Source organism: Augochlora pura, chromosome 5, assembly GCF_028453695.1.
Source record: "Augochlora pura isolate Apur16 chromosome 5, APUR_v2.2.1, whole genome shotgun sequence".
Taxonomy (NCBI): domain Eukaryota; kingdom Metazoa; phylum Arthropoda; class Insecta; order Hymenoptera; family Halictidae; genus Augochlora; species Augochlora pura.
The window spans coordinates 10,034,490-10,060,842 of record NC_135776.1 but is presented as its reverse complement, the minus strand read 5'-3'; the positions used below and the strand labels follow the sequence as shown (position 1 = coordinate 10,060,842).

The 26,353-nt window shown below is 39.0% G+C and overlaps 1 protein-coding gene across 2 annotated transcripts in view; it reads left to right on the top strand.

The window, feature by feature from the left end:
• The window catches only part of Sick (sickie), a 283,816-nt gene that overhangs the window by 113,324 nt on the left and 144,139 nt on the right, over positions 1–26,353 (top strand). For both annotated transcript variants that reach the window (XM_078180306.1, XM_078180307.1), the window contains one exon: positions 2,579–2,739. In XM_078180306.1, the coding sequence (XP_078036432.1) occupies positions 2,579–2,739 (161 nt within the window). The remainder of the gene's footprint in view (positions 1–2,578; positions 2,740–26,353) is intronic.

The following is a 26,353-nucleotide window of genomic DNA, read 5'->3' as shown; positions in this document are numbered from 1 at the left end:
GTAAAGAGAAAATTTCCTAAAATAAAGCAAAATTACTCGTTGGTCATTAGGTTTTAGTCTAATAAAGATCAATACTTTTTCACTTAAAATTCAACGTTTTTCTGTACTTTGACATAAATGGTATTTCATTTAAAAAAGCAATGTTGACTTTTGAATCTCAGAAACACCTAAGAAAAAATAAATACTCGTGAGAAGCGTATATTGGAAAGAAGGGGGGAAGGCAATTTAACGAAGGGACAGTTAGGACGAACAAATTCGAGCGTTCATGCGGATCAGCCTAATAAACGCGGTTGCGGAGGAGGCATCGTTTGAGAAACGAGGAGCGGCCGAGAGAGGTGTGTGCAGTGGAAACGTGAAACGCGCGGTTACACGGCGCTGAGTTAACGCAGGCCCGCCTGTGTCACGGTCGCGTACACCAGTGCAAGGCAAATATTTGGCCTCGATGATGACGTCGGCGCATAGCTACTCAAAGAAGCCCTCCTTTTTCTCGATTCTGCCGCACGCACCATTATTTGAGCGAGCCTCGCGTCCCCCTGTGTTGACGAATCAGCCGATGAAAGCGACCCGTTCCACGGAAACGTCATATTTCGTGGAAGCCGCGGCTGCGAGAATTCGTGTCTTGTTTTGGGATATTTTTATGGGGCACGCGTCACTGAATACCGGGTATCTGCATCTGGTTTGGCCGGCCGCGCTGTTTCAAGACACCATTTTCCGAAACCGGAGTGTTGTCGACTCTTTTCATCGAAGTTTTCTTGCTTCAGCCGGTTTCTAGATGAATTTAACCGTATTCCTACCGTAATTTCAATTTCTGGAAAATATTTTAAAATATTTAAATTACCGTGTTTGTGGCTTCTACGTTCGCAGCGAATATTAAAATAGTTTGCGGCGGGGAATTTCTATGGAATTGTTCTATGTAACAACTGCGTCTGCAAGAGACCTCGATAAGAATGTAAAATAAAGTCGAGCTCAAATGCACGCGCGTCAGCAAAACGAACCCCGTGTTACGTTTCGAACCTACAACATCGTAAATCTTGCACACAGGTGGCCGAAACCTTGCGCAGACCTCTCACGTTTTTCAATTACCTACCCTGCGGAACATCTACGTATTCTGAATTTCGAGGTACATGCTAATAACTTGCTGTTGGACGCAGTTTTAAACAGGCAGTGTCTTCTTTTTTCGGTATGTACTCCGAACGGGGGAGAGCAAATGTCTCATAAATATTTTACGGCAACGCTGGTTTAATAAAACAATTGAAAGTTCGAGACGGAAGTTTCACACTTTTTAATCGGATAACATAATTTGACAGTTATGCGGGGTGTGAAAATTGAATCGACTCACTCTGTATACTATTAATGATATATACGTATATTATTATACATTGTTATATAATATGTGTATATATTAGGTTAGTGCATATAAAATATCGGATTATTAAGTGAGTATATAAAACTGCATATCTTTTTTCAAAAGCAATTGATTTAATCAAAATGTGCCCCATTTGTTTCAATACACTTTTCCCAACACGATTTTAATTCATAGATGTCTGTCTTCAAGAAATTATGATTTTTCGGATCAGTGAACTGTGGTATGGAATGTTTCAGACTGTCTTCATTTACATACTGTTTAGACCATAGAAACTACGCATACATCGTGCAAAACAATTGCGAAATTAAACGAAGTAAAATATAAAATTTTGCAGGCTTCAGCTTATTTATCAGATCTTGCGCCAACCGACTTTAATTATTTTAAATATTTAGGACAGTTTTACGGATTAAATAGTATATAAATGAAGACAGTCTGAAAAATTCCATATCTGAGTTTGTTAATTCTAAAGATCGGAATTTGTTTAATACAAGCATTTATATATTGAAATCTCGTTGAAAAAGGTGTAGCAAAGCAAACGGGGCATATTTTGCTTAAATCAACGGCTTTTGAAAAAAGATATAGATATTTACTTAAACAACCGACATTTCATATGCACCAACCTAATATTACCAGATTTGTAGTATTATATTATTACATGATTACTACACAACTTTAATGATTTAGTATTTATTTACACACATAAATTTAGTGCGTGAACCGGCAACTTAAGGGGTTGATTCGATAAACGTAGTGAAAAGGGTTGATGCGACCATGTTAAAATAAATTACGAACATGTAAAAGTAAAATGGTTAAGGGGTTGTCCCGATTTTATGTGTCTCAATATCATTGCGATTGTCAAATTATTCACTAGCAGAATTCAATGTTAATGCTAGAACTACCTAACTCTAAACAGGACTTATGAACATTGTTTTATAATGCTGCTAAAATTACATTAATTTGAATATTGTACTGTTATAACATATGCTCGTAATATATTTCTCATAGGAACAGTTCTATAATATCAGGATACGTAAAAGAAGAAACTCGGCCAGTTTGGTAGTTCTAGAGGCAAGTGTCGTAACGAAAGCAATCGAATTGGGGTCTAAAGCATAGTCCAAGGGACGTTCAAGATGTACGGGGAACGAGTTTAGACCGAATGATAGAAACGACTCTATTGGGACGTTGTTTTATAAATTGATCGGTTGTTTGCAGATTGCCGTCGCCGTATAATAAACAGTCGAGCGTCGGCGGGGCGGGTGGCGGTTGCGGCGGTGGAACAAGCATCCCCTTACCTGCTACCGTGGCTGCTACCAGAAGGTGTCCCCCGGATAAAGTTCGACCAGCTCCAACCCCGACGCATCAATCACAACTTGGTAAGTCTAGTTCGTTTTTCCCCTGCGGCCAAAACTTTCCTAGCTATCGATTGACCACATTCGCGCAAAACTAAATCCACTCGTTTAATCCTAGCTGGCCAGTTGCTTTCGACGATTTCGGAATGGCGGTGGCTGAGAAATTTCTAGACGTATTTCTCTAGCAAGTCTTTTCAGGTCAACGTTCACCTTCTCATTGAGCTTGTAGTAAATTATTTGCCGTTTCAGAGAAATCAAACGCGTTATTTATCATTAAAATAGCCGGTTACTATAGCGCGATTAATTGGCTTTGGTTCGGGCATAGTTAATTTTATGTTTATCGAGTAAGACGGGTTAAATTAAATATACAATATATTTTTATGTAATTAATATAATATTAGTATAATATAGATTTATTTTATATAAATATGAATTTCGTAATGAAAGAGACGCTCCACAATTTATTCGTGAACCCAATATTTAGAATCCTTCATTAGGAGCACATTGTCCCGCGAAACCGTGCGAACGAAATGAATTAATTTTCCAAAATTATGCATTAAACTTCCCCGATGTGGGTAAACTTCTTAGCATCTCGGGCTTACCCTCGAAGACACAAAGGTTCGACGAGGGTGTCAAGCGGCACGGTAGTTGTAGTGCCGTGTTAAGAACACCCCATTAGCCATTAGCGCTGTGAATGGCTTTTAGCAACCCTTTGCGCATTTCTGGCTGTCGTGAAGAACCTGGACCACCACCATGAAAACTGGTATCCATGGGGGTACGCGACCCCGTGTCCCTTTTAAATATATGGGCTCTCTCGTCCGACCACCGACCTTGTTCTCCCTATTCCACCCCCTACAACCCTGTTCTCTCTCTCTCTCTCTCTCTCTCTCCCTCTCTCTCGCACTTACACACATTGGTACATTATTATTCTCACCCTAGTCCCGCCACACATACGTGCCGGTTACTCCACTTCGAATAGGCGATCGACAAAAATCCGAATTACCAACGCACATGTCCACGACTAACGATGTTCTACGATGTCGATTGTTACCGGGGTGTATTCTACGACTGGGGAAAAGCAGATTTTCGAAATAGTTCGTGTCCAAGTAATTTGGCAAATAAACTATCCTCGAAATCATCGACATTTTATTTACTCTCTTATCAAACGAAAGAAGTAGCTTTTGTTCAATAAAATAATTGCAGAATACTTGTTGCTATTTCTTCTTTATTATTTGTGTATTAACATGGGGGTGAGTTTCGCGAGAAAAAGAAATTACGTGTACATAATTTCGTTAATTAACAAGAGATCGTCCTTTGTAAGTTCAAGATGAATTTCCAAGTTTATACAGTACGTATAATTGACGACAGCCCGTCGCGCTGCGTGAAAACGAAAGCGGTGCCCTGAAAAATCCAAAGTTGGTGCACTTAGCAGCGAATCACCGTGCAGATGTGCCGGTGCAATTCGGGTAGCCGGTTTCATGGGCTTGCATCTCCGGAGCGCGTGCTCTATTCGCGCGAACACAATGGCGTGGCATGGCGTCGCGAAACTCTGTTAGGTTGGCCGACGAGCAGAACTGATAGCGACGCGTGCACTCGTGTGCGATGCTACGAACACAGCCGCGTCGCATACACCGGCGCGTAGAGTCGACGATATTACCTACATCCACGACGGTCTCTCGCGAGGGGTAGGTGTGTAGGGGTAGGTAGTCCGCTGCGAGATGGGGTGGCACCCCATAGTTTATACTTTACTCTCTCGCCTCCCACGTTCCCAGAGCAGCCATGGCCAGATGTGCACGCCGATTTACCGTGGTTCTCAACGTCGCGCACGCGAACCCCGTGAACAATGACCGTGCTCGAACGAAAGTGAAAGAGGACCGGTTCGAGTCCTGTTGCGAAATATATCACCGAGCAAAACGGGTGTCTTAGAATTTTTCGAACCACGGATACGTATTCCTGCTCCCCCCATGGCCGGCGTACAGTCGCTCGGGAAAATATTCGTCCTCTACGATCGCGTCTTCGGACATTGAGAAATCGTTTGGTTATTCCGTTTTCATCGCTAAATCTATGAAGTGTGCTATTACAGTAGGACCTTTGACTTCAAGTGACATTTAAATACTTAAATTCTTCAATTCTATGTTATCGAGGTACATTACATACATGTGCATGTATTCGTGATAGGATTTAGCAATAATCATTTAATGATGATAAAAATCGTCGGACAAAATTATTTCTCTTTATGGAATCGTATATTTTCTACTGTATTAATGCTCAACAATGTTAAAATCTCATTGTTTAATCACGAAGCCATTATTTTCAATGATAAAATTATACCCTATAATCTATAAAAATACGATACGAAGAATGTTACAAGTTGTTGCATTATTTGAACGGAAAACAAGAGCTAAAGACATAATCTAGCAATGTTAAAATTCATTTTTGAAGCTAATTTTGACTGCACTTTACAGTTTAAGCTATTATTTAATCACATCACGATACCGATGAGTAAAAATTTACGGTAAGAACAGATTTCTGGTAGAAGCTAATATTTACTAGCTGCATCCACTTTATAGTTTTATTAATACAGTTCAATTAATTTAGATATATTTTTTATTAATATTTATTACTTGCCACCACTGTATAGTTTTGTTAATACGGTTCAATTAATTTTGATATATCTTTCACTAATATTTACTACGTGTAACTACTGTATAGTTTTGTTAACAAAATTCAATTAATTTAAATATATATCTTTCACTAATATTTACTACATGCCACCATTATATAGTTCCGTTAAACCTGTGACGTCTTTCAAAAACAAATTCTGCACGTTCTTATAATCCTACGCGTTGTAGATGTTAACTTCATATGTTTAAAAATTTCGAATCATGAAAGGAATTGTAAGATATGAGCTTCGTCTTTATTGCCGGGTGTTTTCTTAATACGTAAGATTGGGAAGTCATCGATACTAAATACTACCTCTGCCTCGAGCATTATGGGAACGAATGGTGCGAAGTGTTTACTAGTCGTATATTCAGGCGCGTGTAAATATTTTCGTTACGACGCTCCAGCTAGAAATAAATGTCTTCCAGAATGTAGAGTTAATCTGCTGTTTGCGCGAGAGATGTCCTATATGGTTGTCGTTGGTAGATTAAAGGCGCTTTGGAAAATATATCACCACCATAAACCAAATCGAAGGAATTTCTACATATGTATACACGTACGCTTACTATGATTTCATGTATTTCTCAGGATAACTGTTACTTAAGGACAATTTAACCTCTTAGGCACGACGCGCCACTATAGTGGTTTTCGCGAATGTTTTATGCTTTACTCAATTGTTTTATTAATTATTAAAGTAAACTATTAAAGTGTGTATGTACAATACACTACGAATAGAATATATGTATATAGCTAATATTATATATTACTATGCCTTAAAATATATATATATTAAGAAAAATGATAATTTATTTATGAAAAACTTTATTTGCGCAAAATCCAGCCGTGCCTAAGAGGTTAATTGTTAGTTGGTCCTCTTAAATATATCATTACAATTGCAATAATATTTTAGTGAAATTCATCTAAAAGAAATTTATATAATGAAATTACGCATTGAAAAATTAATAGAAACATTGCCAGACTTGACACAATTACTTTATATTTTTTAATCGACTAATATGCTAAACCCTTAACCCTTTGCACTCGAACGGTGACTCTGCAGCACCCTAGTGATTCAAAATAATTTATACATTATTAATGTACTTTATATTTTTAAAAAACTGCTAAAAATGTTACTATTTTACTAGACTTAATTGTACGTGTATAAAATGCACCAACTCTTGTAAAATGGACATATCGTTGCTTAGAAAAATCATTTTGGATTTAGACGTAAAATGGATTCGAGTGCAGAAAGGGTAAATTTTCCTGAGACTATAAAAAATGAACTTGTAACACTTTCGGGTCCATCGCCTCGTTAAAAAAAAACAGACAAACGTATCTCGCAGTTATGATTGTTTTTAGAAGAAATCGAGCGTTCCACGTGCACCGAATAGTTTCGAGTCGAAATGGTTACTATTCTCCAGAGCACAGGTGTGCTCATCTGTGTCGTATTTAAACGTTTGAGAACCACTATGGGGTTTCGGAGGGATACAGTTCTCTTGTCCATATCGTAGCTGTATCAACGCTCGTGTGTTGCGAGCGACTGGGTACAGAATGTGTTTCGGTTCGAAATAGACTTCCACGTCCTATAACGTGTTCATAATATATGTAGCAGCACGCGTAAGGGCGCGTACGTGCATGGACGAGACGTGCCGTCGTTCGTGGTTTATGATATTATTTTAGGAGTCCTACGAGTTTTTCTTTTTCTTTTTTATACGACTACCCTTCGACTCACGTGGAGCCGTGGACTCGAACGAGTGACCCTACGCGTCTAGGTCATGGTCTAGGTTTTCTGTCGCCTTGGCACTATCTTTTCCTACGGTGACGGATCGATGAATTCGTCGAATTCGAGAAACGTATTGTTTAATGCTTCTTCATTTTCCTAAATATGTCATTAAATTCACGCTGTGTAATTAAATATATTTATATATATACCTGTGATGTAATTTTAATATCTTTATTATATATCTGTGATGTAATTTTAATATAGTTATTATATATCTATAATGTAATTTTAATACCTTTATTACATATCTATAATAATGTAATTTTAATACCTTTATAAATATAAGGCATTTATGCAAAAGCTGTCTTAGAAGACGCTTATTCGACTTACGTTTCTAGCAATTACTTAAAAATTTTTTAGTTATATTATTTATACATAAAATTGTTCAATAAAGTACTTAGAATAATTTTATCTGTTTGTCATCTGTTTGTAAAGAATATTCTACAACCAAAATTAGGGAAAACCGACTGTACTAATTATAGCTTTACGTTGCGCCATCGTACAATTAGTTCTTCAGTATTTTGTAACTCTACTCACGGCGGAATTACGATTTACATCGTAATCGAATTGAGAGGATATGTAAATTACAAATTACAATACGATTGAATTATACTGTAATTATAATTGCTGGAGCAATTGAATGGCAGCTCGGCGCAGAGAACTGCGGGCTTGCATGCTTTTCATTAACGCAAGGTCAAAACGTATTTACCTTTGGTTGGCATTTGGCGGCGGAGCGAATCGATTCACTGATGCGCCCAGTCCATTTGAATTAGGACCGAATTATTCAGTACGGCCCCTCCGGGAAATCTTTCCCCAGAAATCATCGTTTTCATAAAGCGGAATACCGTAGCGCGCTCGCATGCAGCGACAGCTTAACTTCCGCCACCCCGTAAGCTCGATCAATTTTATGGCCGCACCGTATCCGAGTACTGGAACCCTAGCAACGACTCTCCTAACCCTCTTCCACGGGGTAGAAAAGCTACAGCTGCTTCTGTCTTTCGACGGAAAGACTGCTCTTGATTTTCGTTTCGAGGAGAAAAATATCGCCGGGGTCGTTTTCATGTCGGACCTATCGCTGCCTGGAATCCGTGCCAGGCGGCCTATTGAAATTGAAACGCGTCGACGAGCTGGATGCTGTGAACAACTACAATTATTTATATACGATAAACAATTTAACAGATTAATCCATCATAATCCAATTTGTAATAGGCAACGTAAATTCATTTTCACTTTTTATCTTTGCCCAAGTCTCGCGCATTCAATTGTATGTATATAATATACATATAATATAAAAATATAAAACTAGATTATAGTAGTAGGTCCTTGAATAAGTTCTCGCTGTTTCCCAAAAGACAGTATTAGTAGTACTCCGTGCATGGAATTTCTAATGGTGACTCATCGGCAAGAAAGTACTGTATGTTACCTTAAATTTCAGTGTATGATTGTTCAGTATAGTGTCAACCACGTGTTTGTTTATTGGTTCTGAAGGTGTCTACTTTTGTGCCGAATAAAATGGTTTTACGGGGAATTTTGTTGCATTACTTTATTCAAAAGAAATATGCATCTAAAGCACACAGAATTCTTGTTGAGACTTTCGGCGACAATGCTCTGTCGGATACGACATGCAAAGACTGGTTTCGACGTTTCAAAAATAGTAATTTTGAACTTGAGGATAAGGAACGTTCTGGCGCACCGACAAAGTTTAAAGACCAAGAATTAGAAGAATTGCTTGATGAAGACCCATGTCAGGCGCTGGCAGAGGTTGGAAAAATATTACAAGTAGATGCTACAACAGTTTCAAAACGTTTAAAGGGGTTAGGAACGATGCAGAAGCAAGGACATTGGGTGCCGTATGAATTAAAGCCGAGAGACGTTGAACGGCGTTTTCTGATGTCTGAACTACTGCTTCAACGGCAAAAAAGAAAAGGTTTTTGGCACCGTATCGTCACTAGCGATGAAAAGTGGATTCATTACGATAATCCAAAGCGTAAAAAATCGTGGGTGAGCCCGGCCATGCATCAACATCGTCTGCCAAACCAAATATCTATGGTTCGAAGCTTCTTCTTTGCATTTGGTGGGATCAGAAGGTTGTAATTTATTATGATCTGCTCAAATCGAATGAAACTATTACGGGAGATTGCTATTGACTTCAATTGGTGCGTTTGAGTTGAGCCCTAAAAGTAAAACGACCCCTATACGCGCAAAGACACGACAAAGTCATTTTGTTACACGACAACGTTCGGCCACATGTTGCAAACCAGTGAAAACCTACCTGGAAATGCTTAAATAGGAAGTTCTACCCCATCCGCTGTATTAATCAGTCATAGCTCCTTCCGATTTTCACCTATTCCGATCGATGGTACATGGCCTGGTTGAGCAATGCTTCCATTATTACGAAAAAACTATAAAATGGATCGATCCATGGATTGCTTCAAAAGACGAATTGTTTTTCCGACGCGGAATTCTTTTGCTGTCAGAAAGATTGGAGAAAGTGGTCTCTAGTAATGGGCAATACTTTGTGTGAACTGATTTTGAACGTTATATTTTAAATAAAACCTTTATTTTAGGAAGAAAACAGCGAGAACTTTATTCAAGTTCCTAATAGATTATAGTAGAATTAGTGTTTTTAAAAAACTGACACTATCAACTAACTCGTGTCTCGTAAAAGACCGACCGAAAAACAATGAATTACTTTTTAATACCATAATAATAAGTTTCGTCGGCAAGGGAGAAATACCGGCGCTGGAACAAGATGAAACCGATGGAGTTAACGAAAGGAGAATGCGGCACAATAAAATGCAATAACAGAGGAAACGAAATAAATTGGCAGAGTTACGCCGTCTATTTATTTCAATTACGATGGAATTAGATAGGATAAACTGCTTCCGGGCGAAACAATTTTTTCCGTGGAAACGGAATCCCTGAGTCGGGGTAAGCTCGCTGTAAGCTTTGTAATCCTGCAGGAATCTCCAAAGAGACACCTCGAAGAGAAAGAGAAAAAGAGAGAGAGAGAGAGAGTGAGAGAGGGCGAGAGGGAGGGAAAAGAGAGGCAGAGGAAGGCCCGTATTCGTCAGCACCGATATAAACTACCTCCTTCGTTCGTAGAACGTTAGAAAGGGAGAAAGTGGAAGGCGAAGGGATATGTAGAGAGGGTTAAAGGCGAACAAAGATGGCAGAAAGGTAGCGAAAGAAGGAGAAAAAGTGAAACAGGAGCGTAGCGCCAAGAAAGACAACAAGAGAAAATTGAAGTGCGGGGCACACGTAAGACTTGCACCCGGTCTTTAACCCCGAACCATCCGAAGAATCAGTGGTTCTCACTATCTTTAATGGGGTTTTAATGTATCGTCCGCGAGCAAACGGGGGCTGTTTGGTCGACTCGCGAGAAATCCTGAATATGGAATTATAACTCCGCGGCCCGAGTCTTTTCAAACCTTTCACATGTATCCTACGAACATTAACCTTTAAGAAGGCGAATGCAAATACGCAATATCTTTTTAAAGATAATGATAGATTGTAGTCTGTCGAATATATTTCGGATACGATTCATGGTTAGAATGCTTTTTGCTTATTTCTTGTACGTATTTTATAATAAATACGATTGTTAATATTCGATATTTTTGCTTCGTTAATAAAGAACGTATTCCTGAAATGTTTTCATGCTCGGAGGTCTCGTTGCATATTCAAGGGTCTCGAAAGCACTCTTCCCCTCCTATTCTTTCTATTTTAACGTCATTTTCCTTTTTCTTCTCTCCCCTAAATTTTCCATCTTATTAAAAATTCATTGCGCTTATATGAATAGACAAAGAGCGTGCCTTGCACGAGGGACGGCTTTTTTTTTTTAAAAGAGAGAACCGCTGACCGGTTTCTTTAAAATCCTTAAATCTTCCTCCTTTTCTCTCCCATGAGCCACGTTCGCGCGCGATCGTTCGGGTTAAAAATACTATGCTTGCTGCCGTGGCTCTACTGGCTCGACACAGGTTTTGAGAATCGCCCGTCGGTGCCCGGGGATGAAAGGGTTGGAATGGTGTCAGGTTCGAGGCCAAGTTTTTCCAATGAACCGGAAGGATTTAATTATCATGCCAACTGGGTGTATCATGTGTTCTTTCGCTGGTAAAAAGTCTCCTCTGTTTGGTGCTAAGAGCCGTGGACTATAACTGTTGCGATCAATATCAACAAAATCGTCGCATCACCATTGTTACTTTCGCTCAACCGTGTTTAACTGTAACAGTTGAATATAGAAATATTCTTGCAAATACATGTCGAGGTTATATCAAGATAAATATTGGGGGCTAAATATATTTTAAGTATGAGATGTAGCGATTTATCCATTTTCACTTTAGTAACACATTTGACGTAGCACCGTCTTTACGGTTTATTCACTTTACCGACCTGTCGTTCGACAGTAAACACTTTTATGTTTTCATAACATTGAACAATATTTATTTTATTCATCGCCAGAGATATCTAATATTTTAAAAATTATGTAACAATACCTCATTAATAGATAGTAAATTATTGGTTGCGATGACAACCGATTCACATGCTAGTGATCGGTATAGAAAGCCGATTTATAGATCACGGGTCGCTAATGTGTTAATTGCGGTTCGATAAACGAAGAGTTTACTCGACGGCCAGAAGACAGCGTTAAATATTCGCTGAAACGTGACACGTGCGTGCTCGAATCGATCGGATAGAAATTGAAATGCGCGTGCACGCGCACTCTGATTCGCGACGATATCAGCCGGAATTCTATGCGGACAGAAGCGTACCGTTCTCGCGCGCGGAAGCGGAGCCGGCGCCCGCCGCCAGTTTGCGCGTTTTCGAGACACTCTCTCCTGGCGGTACTTGAAGTTCGGCTACATACCTGAGCACCGGCGTTGCTATACGCGTATTCAGTAGCGCGGGAGGCAGAGGGCGGTTCGCAAAAGGTTAAGGGCGCGAAACCGGGGGCCCGCGCAATTGCCGAGGGTGGAAGTCGCCGCGGCGAATCTCTTCCATAGAAGACGCGGAGGAGACCGGGAGTTTTCAATCGGCACAAAGAGACCCGTCGGGCCGGGAACGGATCTCTGATACGGTCTTCGAACCTTGGTTTTCGCTTCTCCGATGCTGGCTGGATTACGCGCATCGATTAACGCTACTTTGTTTAATTCTGCTCGAGATCGACGCGCGCGCGGCTCTGTTAACAAACAGGAGGGCGAGACGTTTCCCCGACTCGATCGACCGATTTTTCTCAATATTTTCTGAACGGTGTATCGTCTAACTGTCCGACAAAAACGTCCGTGAATATTACGTATTTTTCACACAATAAGATATTTTTACACGTAATTTTTAATACGGAAATCACTCGACAATCTTAATCATATTTAATATTAAATCTCACAGGCAAACTTAAAACAATTTACCTAACCCTGCTTATCATTTTATAGCGGTAGTTGCGGTAAAATATCAAGAGAATTGTTGGCAATGTTAATTGCTAATAATAATTATTAATCGTAATTATTAATCGTAAAAGGTAGGTGTTGAAAAATAAACCACGAGCTCGACTCTCGTCTCAACGTTTGTTTCTCGAAAAAATATGTATGGGGCATGCAAATTAATAACCATTATAAGGACATGAATTTTACAGAAGCTTTACAAAACGTTCTCGCTCTTTCGCGTGTTTGCGATAAACACGCGAACCCCATTGATAACGCATGCGTGAATCTCTGCTGATTCGGATTTCACCCCTCTATACCGTGCGTCGTTTGTTATGCAGTCTCCTCCATATTTTATCGTCCTGAAATCTTGATGGCCACTCGTCCATATTGTCGAATGGTATTCAGAAAATTTATTTCAATTCAATGTGTTAGGCGAAGCATTGCCTAGAAATTATTCATTCCCAAATTATAACGTACATTGTAGTAGTATTAGTACTGGTAGTTGACGTAATATATACTAATGTATACATAGAATATACGTGTATAAAAGAAAATAAACAACAATTTTGTATAGTACTGTATTCGTTTATTAATATGTACGATATCACTAATTAAACTACATAAAAATTTATTATTTTTTTTAAGAATAGTTTGTAAAATCGAGAAAAAACGAAATATGTATGTCACAAAAGTGTTCGTGCACTAAACTATGAAGGTTATTAGTTTCGATATTTCTTTGTTTTTAAACAACTTTTTATTAAATATATACCTACACTATATTAATAGTATTCCCAGAATTGTGAAAATTAAGACCTCCGTTGGGAAATTGTTAGAAAAGACGTCGCATATTGAAAGCTTACAGGAATCGTTCGACTCGAATAATCAGATAGATCTCGGAGCCGTGTCCTCGCTCGTTGCAGCCGAAAAATTCCTGCATACATCCAAGACGACGCTCTCACCTTCCTAATTTCCACTCGCGACATTATTCTCGAGGTGTCTTGGTGCCCCGTGCACCCCGCACCAGCCCTGACGCATAGACGCGCAGTGTTTTGGGAATTCGCTTTGTGACTAAAATTATTTTAGCGTTGTTTCAAGGTTCAAGATTATAGTATGGTGAGACGTTGAATTCGTCTCGACACCAACTGCCTTCTCGCGTTACAATTATGGTATACGAAATGTGCCAATGATACAGAAAGACTACCTTCTACTAATATGTAAACACTAACTATATTGGAATTTCTACGAGATATTCTCTTAGGAAGAATGAAAACACACAAATAGACAGAGACATAATGATGGCACACTCAAGGTTTATTTTGATTTTCTTCAATATGTTGCGAGGTTTGAGGAAGTTAAAGTGGTCAGTCGGTGTTCAGTGTTTCTTGATATTGGTATCTGTCGCATTTCGTGATGGGCCGTGGTAAAAGATTATCTGACAGTGACATAAACGCAATTCTTATTTTAAGAAAACGGAAAGTAACGATTACAGAAATTGTGAAAGAAATTGTTCGAAGCAGAAAAGCTGTATATAACGTATTAAAAGATGTGAATAACTACTGTAAAAGAAAATGCACTGGAAGGCCAGCAACCCTATCGCACCGTAAGACAACAGTAATATACTTCGTGCTGCATTTAATTCTTGTGCTAGTGCAAGAGAAATTGCTTGCATAGCTGATTTACAAACTAATATTCAAAATGTTCGACGTGTGCTGCAAATGAGTAAAATTATGAACCGATCATGAATAAAAGCCAAGCCGCGATTAACAAATAAACATAAGGAAGCACACCTTGAATTTGCGAAGAAACATATACACTGGAGGAAAACCTGGAGGAATATAATTTTTACAGATGAAAAACGGTTTTGTCTGGATGGTCTAGATAATAGTGCATACTATTATCATGACATTCGAAAAGGACAATTAACAAGAATTAGACGAGAAATGAAAGGAGGTGGTATAATGATTTGGGGCGGCGTAGGTTACAAAGAAAAAACGGATATTAATTTTATACAAGGAAAGATAAATAGTGCAAGTTATTTAAGATTAATAAAGAACCAAATTGATAAGTATGCACAATGCATTGCAGGTCCAAAATTTGTGTTCCAGCAAGATAATGCTGCCGTACACACGGCAAAAATTATTCATGAATATTTTTCAAAAGAGATAATTCCTGTTTTGGAATGGTTGGCGTGCACCCCGGACTTAAATATCATTGAGAATTGTTGGGGATTATTATCAAGAGCTGTCTACGCAGAAGGTAGACAATTTGAAAATTTAAATGACTTAAAAATCAGTATTAAAGAGGAATGGAAAAATTTATCACAGTAATATCTTCAATTAGAGTACTGTATAAATCCTTACTAAAAAGAATGGTGGAAGTAATTGAGAATCACGGAGGTTCCACACATTATTAAACACAGATACAGTTATATCATTTTCATATTTGTCTATTTTTAATTTATATAATATGGAATATTAATCAGATGTGCTATCATTTTGTCTGTATTCATTTGGGTATTTTTATTTTTGCGACGACAATTCGTTGAAGAAAAGTGAATAAAAGTTATGTTTATATATTAGTAGAAGGTAGTCTTTCTGTATCATTGGCACATTTCCTGTACCATAATTATAACGTGAGAAATTAAAGATAGCACGCGTGTGCTACCTTTTTTTTTGGGAGTGTATATTATCGAGTCAAAAATATGTAGCTATTTTTAAAAAATGAAAACGATCAGTATTTCGTAGGAGAACCAATTTTCTTTTGTTAATTTTCTATATTTAGATTATGTAGGCAAGCGAATACTGACTAGGTCTCGTTGGAAACATAATTATGTTTTGCCATATCATCGGCAGTGTCTAAAAAAGCGTGGTTTTGTTCTAAAATTGAACACGAGCGTTCAATCGCGACCGCGTTTATCGCTCGACTGTTTACTTTTTAAAGCTATTCTGCTCGTGAAGGTTCCAAGAGATTGCATTTGCAACTCTATACAGTTTTTCTAAAACTGTTTCAGAATTTTGAATTGCTGTAAACGTGTCGCTATTTGTACCTGGATTAAGATTCAATGCTTCGACTGCTCCAGCTAATATTATACAAAACTGCTATAAACATTTGCTTTACAATATTTTATGATTGTGTAAAATGTTTAATTTTATTTTCGGTTCTATATTCTTGCATTTAGATTGCTGTATTTTGGCATAAAATCATGGGAATCGAATAGTACTGTGGATTTGGGAGACTTAAAGAATTCTCGATATATTGTTAACATTCACTTATGATTTTCCATGAATTAACCCTTTTCCAACTCTGTGTATTACCAATGGAATAGTATCGCCGGAAAAGGCTCATTCTTTCAAATATCATCTCAATTCGAAAAATATTAAATAAATATTAAATCAAAATATTAAATCAAAATATTAAATCAATATTAAATGAAAATTAAAGTATATACACCTTTTTACAATGATTGCACACGCGCGTAGTATGAAGAATGAAGAGACGAACGTAGAAATACGAAGAAAAATGAATGAACGCCTACTCAATTTTGAATACAGCTGTTCCCACGGTATATTCAAGAAAATAAAGACCCCTCTGAAACTCGCGATCGCAGTGCCGGCGCTATTCACTTATGCCACTTCATTTCTCATCCGCCTCGTCTGTCTATCTTTCCTCTATAATAGGGATCCCGGTATAATACATTAGAGTTCGTATGGTCTCGCGCGTACGCATTGTGTCTGTACCCTCCATTCACGAGGTGGACGATGATCAAATGATTCTCGCCGCTCGTGGCTAGACTCCTTATCGAACCGGCGGCAAGATTCATTCGAACGCCGTATACGTGCCGGCGCGGTCCAATCTTTTGCATCCGAGTCTCTGACAATATGCCTATCAAATTATGCGAGGGACGAACGCGATTCACAGCGACGCACTTTGAATTTCTATTGAACATCTTTCAAAAGCTGAATAAAATTGGATAGAATTTTGCTCGGACGAAACTGACTTGCTAAATACGTCTAAAAACCCTTTTCAAATTTGCCGAAAATCCTGAAGAAGACGAGACCCGAAATTCTCATAATTGGTTAAATTTTATTCTATTTTCCTAGAGGCAATGCTGTGTTCGAAAGGCGAGTTTTTAAGAAATCGCGTGCTCGATTAACGCGCGGTTGCAATTTGGAAAATGTTGATCTTGTTTTTAAGAATATCACGTCCACTGTTGGAACTGTTGTAAGTTGAATGAAAACTTAAATGTACTTTATTAAGAATTAATTATTACACTCCAGAACATTCGCGTATCGAGTAAAATAAATGATGATAGTGCATGACAGAACTATAGAGATACAGAAAATATGTTAGTGAAAATCTGAGGTGACAATCTCGCTGCTTTTGAACCTAAAATGTCCGTGTCCTTCGTCGCCAACGGCACACCCTCATAAAGAGGCCATAAAACAATTCGGTGGGTCTGCTTTCAATCGCTCGACATCGTTGAAACTCCCAACCGGAATAATACGTGGCTACGTTCGCGTCGAACCTTTCGTACCGTTACCCTTCCGCTTGCATAGTCGTGGGTAACGGTATCGATACAACTAATAAGAAATCGCAGGACGAAACGGCGTGCGACGCGAAAGAAACACGCACGGCCAAGCCGGTGAACTATCGCACGGAGCCGCGGAGAGCGCGAGGCTGCACGGCAAGAATGCATCTCTCGCGTGTGCGATCACCGGCGGAGTATCCTTCGGAATATTTTCCGAAAAAGAAAACGACGACGAACTGCCGCGAGAGTGGACGCGCGAAAAAATGTCAAAGTGAAAGGACAGCTGGAAGAAGGAAACGATCTCTTACCCGTGTAGATCGCAGGTGGAACAAGCCGAGCGATAGTCGCAGGAACCGTGGGGATCGCGAGACGACGGTTCTGGAATCTAGGTGGATCGTAACTCTCCTATCATTAACGGTGATCTCGATAGCTTAAGTGATTTATTCAGTAGAGTGGCGTTGATCCAGACTATGGATCTTCGCGCGTTTCGAAACTCGTAACAAACAGGACTGATCGAAGTTTGCCGTACAGGGTGTTCAAACTGGAAGGAGGTCTTCGTTGTACCCGAATCGCGTGATTTTGAAATTAACTTAGCAACAATCCCAAGAAGATTTATTTGTTACAAGTTCAAATTCTGCACAGTCGACGTTAATAATTGCCAATTCTTCACACTCGATTGCCCAATTCAACCTTTTGCGGTCGAGTGGCGACTTTAAGGCACCGTTGAAAAATATCATATTATAAGATTATATATGTTATACACATTAAAAAAATTGTTAAAAGCTTATTGACTGTTGCACGAGTTGCAAAATTCAATTCCATAATGTGAAGACTGATCCAGCTTATGTAAAACGGGAACGCTATAAGTTTGGGAAAAAATTTTGGATTCGAGTTAAAATGGCTCCGACCGCAGAGGGCTAATTACCTTTCCGTCTCGATCGTGGCGAGATAAAATCTTTAAGAAGGAAATATAAATTTCAAGTATCAAGAGAACATAAATTTGCATAAAGATCAACCAGGGACGTTTCAAATGAGGTTATATCCTAAATAATTCGGCAAATTGAAAATCAAGGTAAAACATATAAATGAGGTTTCTCATTTCAAGATGCAAGCACGAATGATAATGTTAATCCTTTGTATTCAAATAGTGACTATGCGGCGCCACTGAAATCGTTCTACCACGTCCCAAGATAATTTTTATACCAACAAAGCTAACATTTAAAAAATTGTTAAGTAGTTAAGAATCAATTTTGTATGCATAAAAGTGCATTATGTTACATAGAATGGAAAAACTATGAACCAGAAAAAAAAAGTCAGATCTACAATTAAAATGGCTTCGAGTGCAAAGGGTTAATAATGTCAATATTGAGAATACTCCAAGTAAAATATTTTTAATATTATCAACAGTCAAGTCATAATATAATATTTTAAAGCGAATCCAATTGTGAAGCTTGCCTTGTTACGTGAAACACCGAATAGAATTAACCACTATTGAAGAGAGTATACACAGTTCTTGACCTATATACAGGCTGTCTCAAAAGTCATTTGCAATCGAGAAGTAATGGCAACTTTGTCCTCGGCAGAAATGCAATCTGTTTCCGACTTGGCAACAAAAAAACAGACGATCGAAATTAATTAATCGTTAAATGGCAGCGAGCCGACTGCACGTGCTACGAATATGCGATCCCGGGGATCTGTTTCCCTTTTCATCGGGAGCGTGCGACGCAGGCATTAACCGGCGTTGCGGTGCGTTTCTAAAGATTTACACCTGCACGGGAATACCTGGATTCACGCGACACCGTGGCTCACCCTCGCCGGCGGCTGCAGGAGTGCGCAGCGCCCCGTGCATTTATTGCGGTCGAACAAAGACGCGCCGCGATTCGCAACCCTTACATCGCGGGGGATTCGAAGGGAAATGAAATGTCAGTCGCGGAAATCAGTTCGACGCCGGTGCAGCTCGCATCGATACGCGGTGTCATCATTACCGAAATATTATTCCGTCTTTCATTTTTAATTCGACGAGCTTCGAAACGTTCACCTCCGCGGGAAGAACACCGGAGACGGTTCCAATACCGGATCCGACGGAGGGACCGCGAAATCAGGTGCGTACCAAGTGTTTGTACTTCAATTTTATTGATCGATGTACCGGGTGGCGAAACGCATTTCGGCAAACCGTCGTGCACACGATTTCTTTGGGACATCGCCTCGATTATAATGGAAAATTACAAGTTTTCGTTCTTCCGTCGATATTTGCCTCTTCTTTATTTCTCATTTTAATTAGAATCAGTCCAAGATGGCCCTCGCATCGATTTTAAGCGCGAATCATAATCGACTTTAAGAATAAGTAAAATGCTTTGATTAATTTTATCTGACAATTAAAAAATCCCCTAATCCTAGGATAAATTGATAAATGTAAAGATTTAAAATTAAATTATAAACAAGTTCTTTATATAGTAGACAGAATTATTATCTTAAAATATTTTATCCTGTAAAAGAAGCAGCACAAGACTGAGTAAAGCGTAGGCCACCTAAATATAAATACCCCTTTAACCTTTATGCTCGAGTGAAAATTCACCCATTTACTATTTTAGACATTGTAGAATTTTTTAGTCCTCGGTGCTTATATTATGGTTTAAAATATCTATTGAAAATATGTGTGGATAAATAAGGACAGTTGGTGGAAATAAAGCGTAGATGAAACGTAAATGGGTAAAAAGGATTGCGAGGTATTTTATGCAACTGTTTTCGAGGTTATGTTACGAGGGGGTTGATGAATGAAAACATTTCGAAATTATATTCGATTCGAAGACAATGCGATATAAACGCGAATGTTACATTTATGGCGCTGATAAAAGTCTTCGAGAAATTCCGTCGCCTCGTAAACGGAGCTCTGTAAAAGTAAATTTTATTTTACGGTAGCGCTGTTCCTAGCAATGAATCCTATCGGAACAGCGCAAGCCGATGAAAATATAGAAATAATATCTACCTATTAAGTTGAATCGTAAATAACGTTATGTCGTAAATGCTTACGGCGGAAGTTATTTGCGGACTCGACCCAATAGTGTATACAGTCGGTGTGCAAAGTATTCGTACACCTTTTAAAACCGAATAAAAAACATTCTCCAGACTTTAAAGATATTGCTTTACTAAACAATAGCTAGCAAATTGTTTTTAAAAGTTGCAATTGATTGGCATGATAAAAGAATAAAAAGAAAGATGTTTCCCCAACTTTTTCTTCTGAACCTGTAATAAAAATTGAAAAATGCATTTCATTGCAATCGGTGAACGCTATTATCACCTGATAACAATTATTCTTAACATGAAAATAGCAGTGTTCCACGAATATAAAACAAAAGAAGGAATTTTAGCATCCCTCAGTGGCAATATTTACAAAATTCATCGTTTAAGTTTGTATTACAGGTTCAGAGTTGTAAAAGTTGGTAAAGCATAACTTTTTAACTTCTTTACTACGGCAACAAATTGCAATTTTTCAAAACAATGTTCTAGCCGTTGTTCAGCAAACAGATTCCTCTAAATTCTCAATAAAATTTAGACCGCTTGGTGAAATTGTAAAAAAGTTATCCTATTTTAAAAGGTGTCTGACTACTTTGTACAGCGACTGTACCTACGATTAGGATCTTCGATAACCTCATTGACGACCCGGCATCTCTAGTTTCTGCCTCCACTTACCTCGGAGGTTTATGTTATCAACTTTTCATTTTCGCATAAAATGTTACACTCACGAGTACAATATCTTTTCTAGTTATTTATACTTTGTTTTAACGCAATCGCATTAACTGAGTAGCCTAGCATTGAATAGCTAGGACTTAATTAATTATTAGTGGCTAGGAAATCAACACTACAATTTGAAAAACTAGAGAAACAAGCGCTTGCTTTATTAAAAGTTCAGATCCAGCTCTTATTTCAAAATTGCAATTTCTGTATCGCGAAAGAGACAATTTTGGAAAATTCTCTTTTAACACATTAAGGATCGCTCGCCAGTTTTCTCGTGCTGCGATCACGAGACAAACCCTTGTTTTTTACATGTAATTTATTTTTAGCGAGCTCCGTTCACACGGGTTATTAGTGAAACACACAAGTTAAGTTAATTATTTAATATAAACGTGTAAAGAAAAAGGTACAGCACAATTAACTCTTTGCACTCGAATGGTGACTCCGAGGCACCGCAAATATTGCTCTATCCTGTTCCAAAATATTTTGTATAGCAACGAAATTTAGTTTTAGAAAAATTGTTAAAAGTGAAACTGATGGTACGAGTCACAAGAGTTAATTTCATATACAGTCAGCCCCATAAGTATTCGTACCCTCATTGCTTATAACAGAAATTTATTGAAATCAAGGGACACATGTAAGATTTTGCAATATACTTTTTATTATGAATGAACACATGTAAAAAGTTTATTTATACCAAATTATAACAAAATTGATTAACTAATGACAAAAATATATTGATTTTTCTTCTCGTAGTACGTAATGACAGTCCACAAAAGTATTCGTACCAGTGTAGATTTTGTCAAAAAATCCCATGTTAGAGTAGCTTTTTTACTTTATATTAATTTTCTAGTATTTAATGGGTCCACTTGTATGCCTTATTATATCGTTTAATCGATTTGACATACTTTCTACGAGTTTTAATGTGATGTTTGGTTCAATACTATTCCAAACTTCCAAAACTTTGTTTTTTAGCATTTGTTTATTAAAAATTTCATGCTCCTGTAGTCTTTTATCTATTTCCGCCCATAAATTTTCTATAGGATTTGTATCTGGACTCTGAGGAGGTGTATGTAAAAAATGGGGAACGAGGTAAAGTATCCACTCACGAACAATCTGAGCAGTATGCTTCGGGTCGTTGTCGCGTTGAAAATAGTAGTCATCTTCCAGACCAAGCTTAATCGCACTTGAGTTACAGATTTTCTTCGAGTATATATTTATACTTTATCTTATCCAAAATTCCATCGATAAAGACAAGTTTGCCCACTCCGGATGCCGCCATACAGCCTCATACCATCACGGAGCCTCCGCCGTGCTTTACATTTGTTTGTACATTTCTTAATTCTAGTTCTGTATTAGGCTTTCTCCAAACTTTTCCTCTTCCGTCACATTCAAAAATATTAAATAAGATAATAAATAGTTTATTACAAAATTTTACATGCATCCCTCGATTTCAACAGATTTCTCTTACAAGCAATGAGGGTATGAATACTTATGGGACTGACTGTATATAAAATTTACTTTGTCGCATAAAATGGAAATACTGTAAGCCAGGAAAATTATTTTAGATTTGGAGTCCAAATGGCTTCGAGTGTAAAGGGTTAAGACACGCGTACACACCACATGGCCGAATATACGCAACAGACCAAGTGCACCCAACAGACTCAACAAAAGAACATCACGCAGAACCATACCCACCGCGTGCATTGACATAATACGATCGTCCATTGATTCTCCAGTCATACATTTCTCACACTACGCGTTGCATCTACTTTGTCCATCGTGTACAGCTTAGTCTCAGAGAAAATTCGACACGTCGCATTGCATTTTGGTGATTCGAGTAGTCTTCGTCTCCAACATTATTTACTAGTCCTTAAGTATTAAATTGCATTGGTCTCCAATCACAGTGTACAGATTGTGCATCTCCTGGCAAATCGTTCTTAAATAGCTCTCGAAGCATAAATGAAGACGTACAAGAAAGAAAAATTGTCTCGTTGAATTAGGACGATTATCAAGGGCGAATAATTGCTAATCATAATGGTTGCGAAAGTAACAATAGTCTAAGGGATAGATTTTATTCCATACCGTCGAGATAATATTTTTTTCGAGGCATTAAATGAAACAGTAATAGTATTTACTCGTGCTATTATTTTATCCACACTTATTTATCCCGTTTAATTTAAGGTACCATTTTATCTGAAATTATTTCAAACCATCCTCACCCTGAATAGTGTTTACAGTCGTGTTTTCTCTCAGTTTCGTTGGGAGAACACAGCCGGGTGTCAAACTGCGCGTCGGCTGTTAGGATAAATCCGCGTATTTAAGAAGAAATTACCGTGTCATTGACATCCGGCAAGTGCAACGTTTACCAATATGTGAAAAGCGGGATGCGCGGGTAGGGACAGGGGGAGAGAGGGGGGGGGCGGTTGCTGCGTGTACCCGGGCACACGTACAGGGGGTGTCCATGGTGGGCGAGCCACGACGGAGGCGGATGAAAAGGTAGACACATAGAGAAAATACTGCAGGGCAAGGGCCAGAACTCTTTGAACCCTCGCTCTGTGTTTTCCCTGGCACTCTTTCTCTCGCTTCTTCCGCGCCGCTCCGCGACTCCGCGTTCTCTCCTTCTTGCTTTTTACCGCCGGTGCTCCACTGGTGCCTCTCGACCGTCTACGGTTTTACTGGTTATACCAGGAGCCAACGACGCCGTCGTGCTGCATTTCCATTATCGAATTCCTCGCAGTCGTTCGTCGCCCACAGTCGTTTATGGTCGCGTGAGAGGGTGACATGTTCTGCGTAAGATTTATCCGCGAGAGGAGCCACGAGGAAGCCTGCGACTGTCATCGAGCGGAGATCGAAGGTAGGGCTTCTTCGAGTGCTCCTTTTGTTTCCACTCTGCCCTCCTTTCTGCCGCAGCCTCCGCCTCCTCCTCCCCCCCCCCCTCCGTTTCTTTCGATTAGATCGCGTCGCGTCCGCCTTAGCCCGGCTCCCCTATTTTTTACGCTTTTCCTCGGCGTCCCCCGTACACTTTGTTGTTTTCCTCGCACCGGTCAAACGCATCTGTCCGCTCCGCGCGCAGATCCTCCGCTCCGTACGACCGGCTCTTTTATTTCCATCGTTCGTCTCCTCGCGATGGAAAGTGGCACTGGCACGTCGATGCTGTTCACGGACTCTGTTCATTCTCGAAGCACGGTGACCCGCTTGACATTGTTCTCTGATCGCTGGAGGATGCTTCTCGGGTTTCCTGCATGCGATTGTCCCTTTAAACTACTTGGACACCACCTCGACTCTTGTCACTGTCTAAACAACGTCGTAGAATTTTTCGTAAACTCGATTGAATTTCACGTGTATCAGTTTTCACAATATTAGAGAGAAAAAGTGGTGTCTTCTTCTCATGGATATATCTACCGTGTGCTTTTCTAACTGTATTTATGCTAGTTCTCGCATCCTTCTGGCTGTTGATTATTTTTAGAGACGATAATGGGAAGTGTTACTATCAGAGTAGCACCCAATTGAAGTAATTTTTGAAAGTTTTGGTTTCAAAGAGTCGAATAATATTTATATTTATCAGATTATACGTATATATGTACATTCTGATAAAGATCTATATTATCCGATTCTTCAAAATTATAATATAGTATATATAATAATATAATATATAGCAAATAGTTAGAAAATACTGAACTTGAAAATTCTAAAATTCTTTTAATCTTGTTTACCCTCTTAAGTCGCCAATTTTGTCATAAACGCGTAAAATTCGCAGACTGCAGAAAACAATTTACGGTTGCCAATGGAGAATTTATGCGAATCTCTGGAATCGATTTGCCCATATCTTCGTTTACGCGTAACGATAGAGAAAAGGTAACATCGTCGAAAGACGCGAATTCGGTAATTTCGGTTCGCGTTTTTCGTTCGGCAGTTTCGCGGGGGATAAATGAAACGAGAAGGCTCCCCCGTAACGAAATTAGATACTTGGGTTATTTCGCGTGACAGATGCGCGCGTTTACATTGCTGACCGTGTATCACAGTTCTTATTTTCCCGGGGAAAAGGATGCTTCCGCTACATCGGCGTGCACGACGAAATAGAAACTGGCGCCAAGGTTTATTTCTCTTGCTCGCGACTGTCACGCGTTTTTCTTGTTCCTTTTTTTACGTCCTCTTCCAGATCTCTCCCTTGAAACACGAACAGACTACTCCTGGTTTCGCGCCTCAATTCGCCCTTGTACCGCTGCATCCCGCGCCGGGTTTCACGCGACGTATTACTTTTTACTATTCACAGAAAAATTTTACGACGGTGTTCTCGCGCTGTGCACGGCGCTCGTTCCACAGCGTTCCTCTGTGTTTTCTTCTTCCTCGCCGTCGGTTTTCTTCGGAATTGAAACGCACCGCGCGCGGTTTCATTAAACTCGACCAATTCGTTATCTACTTTGTTCAATGTCGTCTTTATTCGCTTTTAAATATATTATGCGCGGTAATGGGATTGTAATTTGTCGATCGTCTAAGAAATTTCAAGTCGCATTTCCAAACGTATGTGGTAGATTTATATTTAGTTATGGGAATTGAATTTTCAATTAGAGTGATTACATTTAATATAGTAATATAAAGAGTATTTTAATCTTAAGCAATGGAGGCGATGAAAATAGATTTTAAATATCGACATTTTTTGGTGAAATAATTTTGTTCTGTAAACTTTGGAGTATATACTATACGTATATACTAATTAGGTATAAGAATTGTTACAGTTCTTATTAAGTTAATATATGCAAGAATGATTGACTACTATAGTTGTGACTTTTAGGTCAAGTTGAATTAGAATAAGATACGATCTACTTTGGACGAAAATATCTAAACTACCGAAATGTGTATATATATTTTTATTAAATGATAAAGGCATTATCACATATTTACTAATTTTTGGGGAAATGTTTAATCACTGTGTATATAGGTCAACAACTGTGCACGCCACTCTACAAACAGTTCTGTCGAAAAGCGTCAAAATTTCATCGAAATCTGAAAGGGGGCCCTTCAGTGAATAATTACGATTATTTCTAAAATTTAAATATTCCGATTAACCAAACAATAATGTCGAGCTGTTGGAAAACGGGCGAATCCTGCGAACCGAGAATTCGATCCGACCGGTAACCGGGGAAAATCTCCGATTAGATTTTTCGGTTTTAATTTGCGTCAGTGGCGTGTCGGTTGTATACGCGTAAGCACGCGTGTCGCCTCCGCGTCAAGACGTCCTGAAAAGAACGCGTCGTCGACACGTGTACGTGACAGAGGGAAGAGGGGTTGTTCGTTGAAAAACAGGAGGCTCGCATGGGGACGCGGCCGGGCAGAGGGGCGAGCAAAGAGAGGACAAATAAGGGAATCTAGGGAAAAAAGGGAGAGATCGCAATTTGTTGAACCGCGATGCGAAACGAGACAGCGGAGTGACGGGCGGACCTCGCCGTGTCGAGCTTGGAAAAAAATCCGCAGCCTGTGTTCCGTCGCCTCGCTGATGAAAGTGCGCGCGTTTCG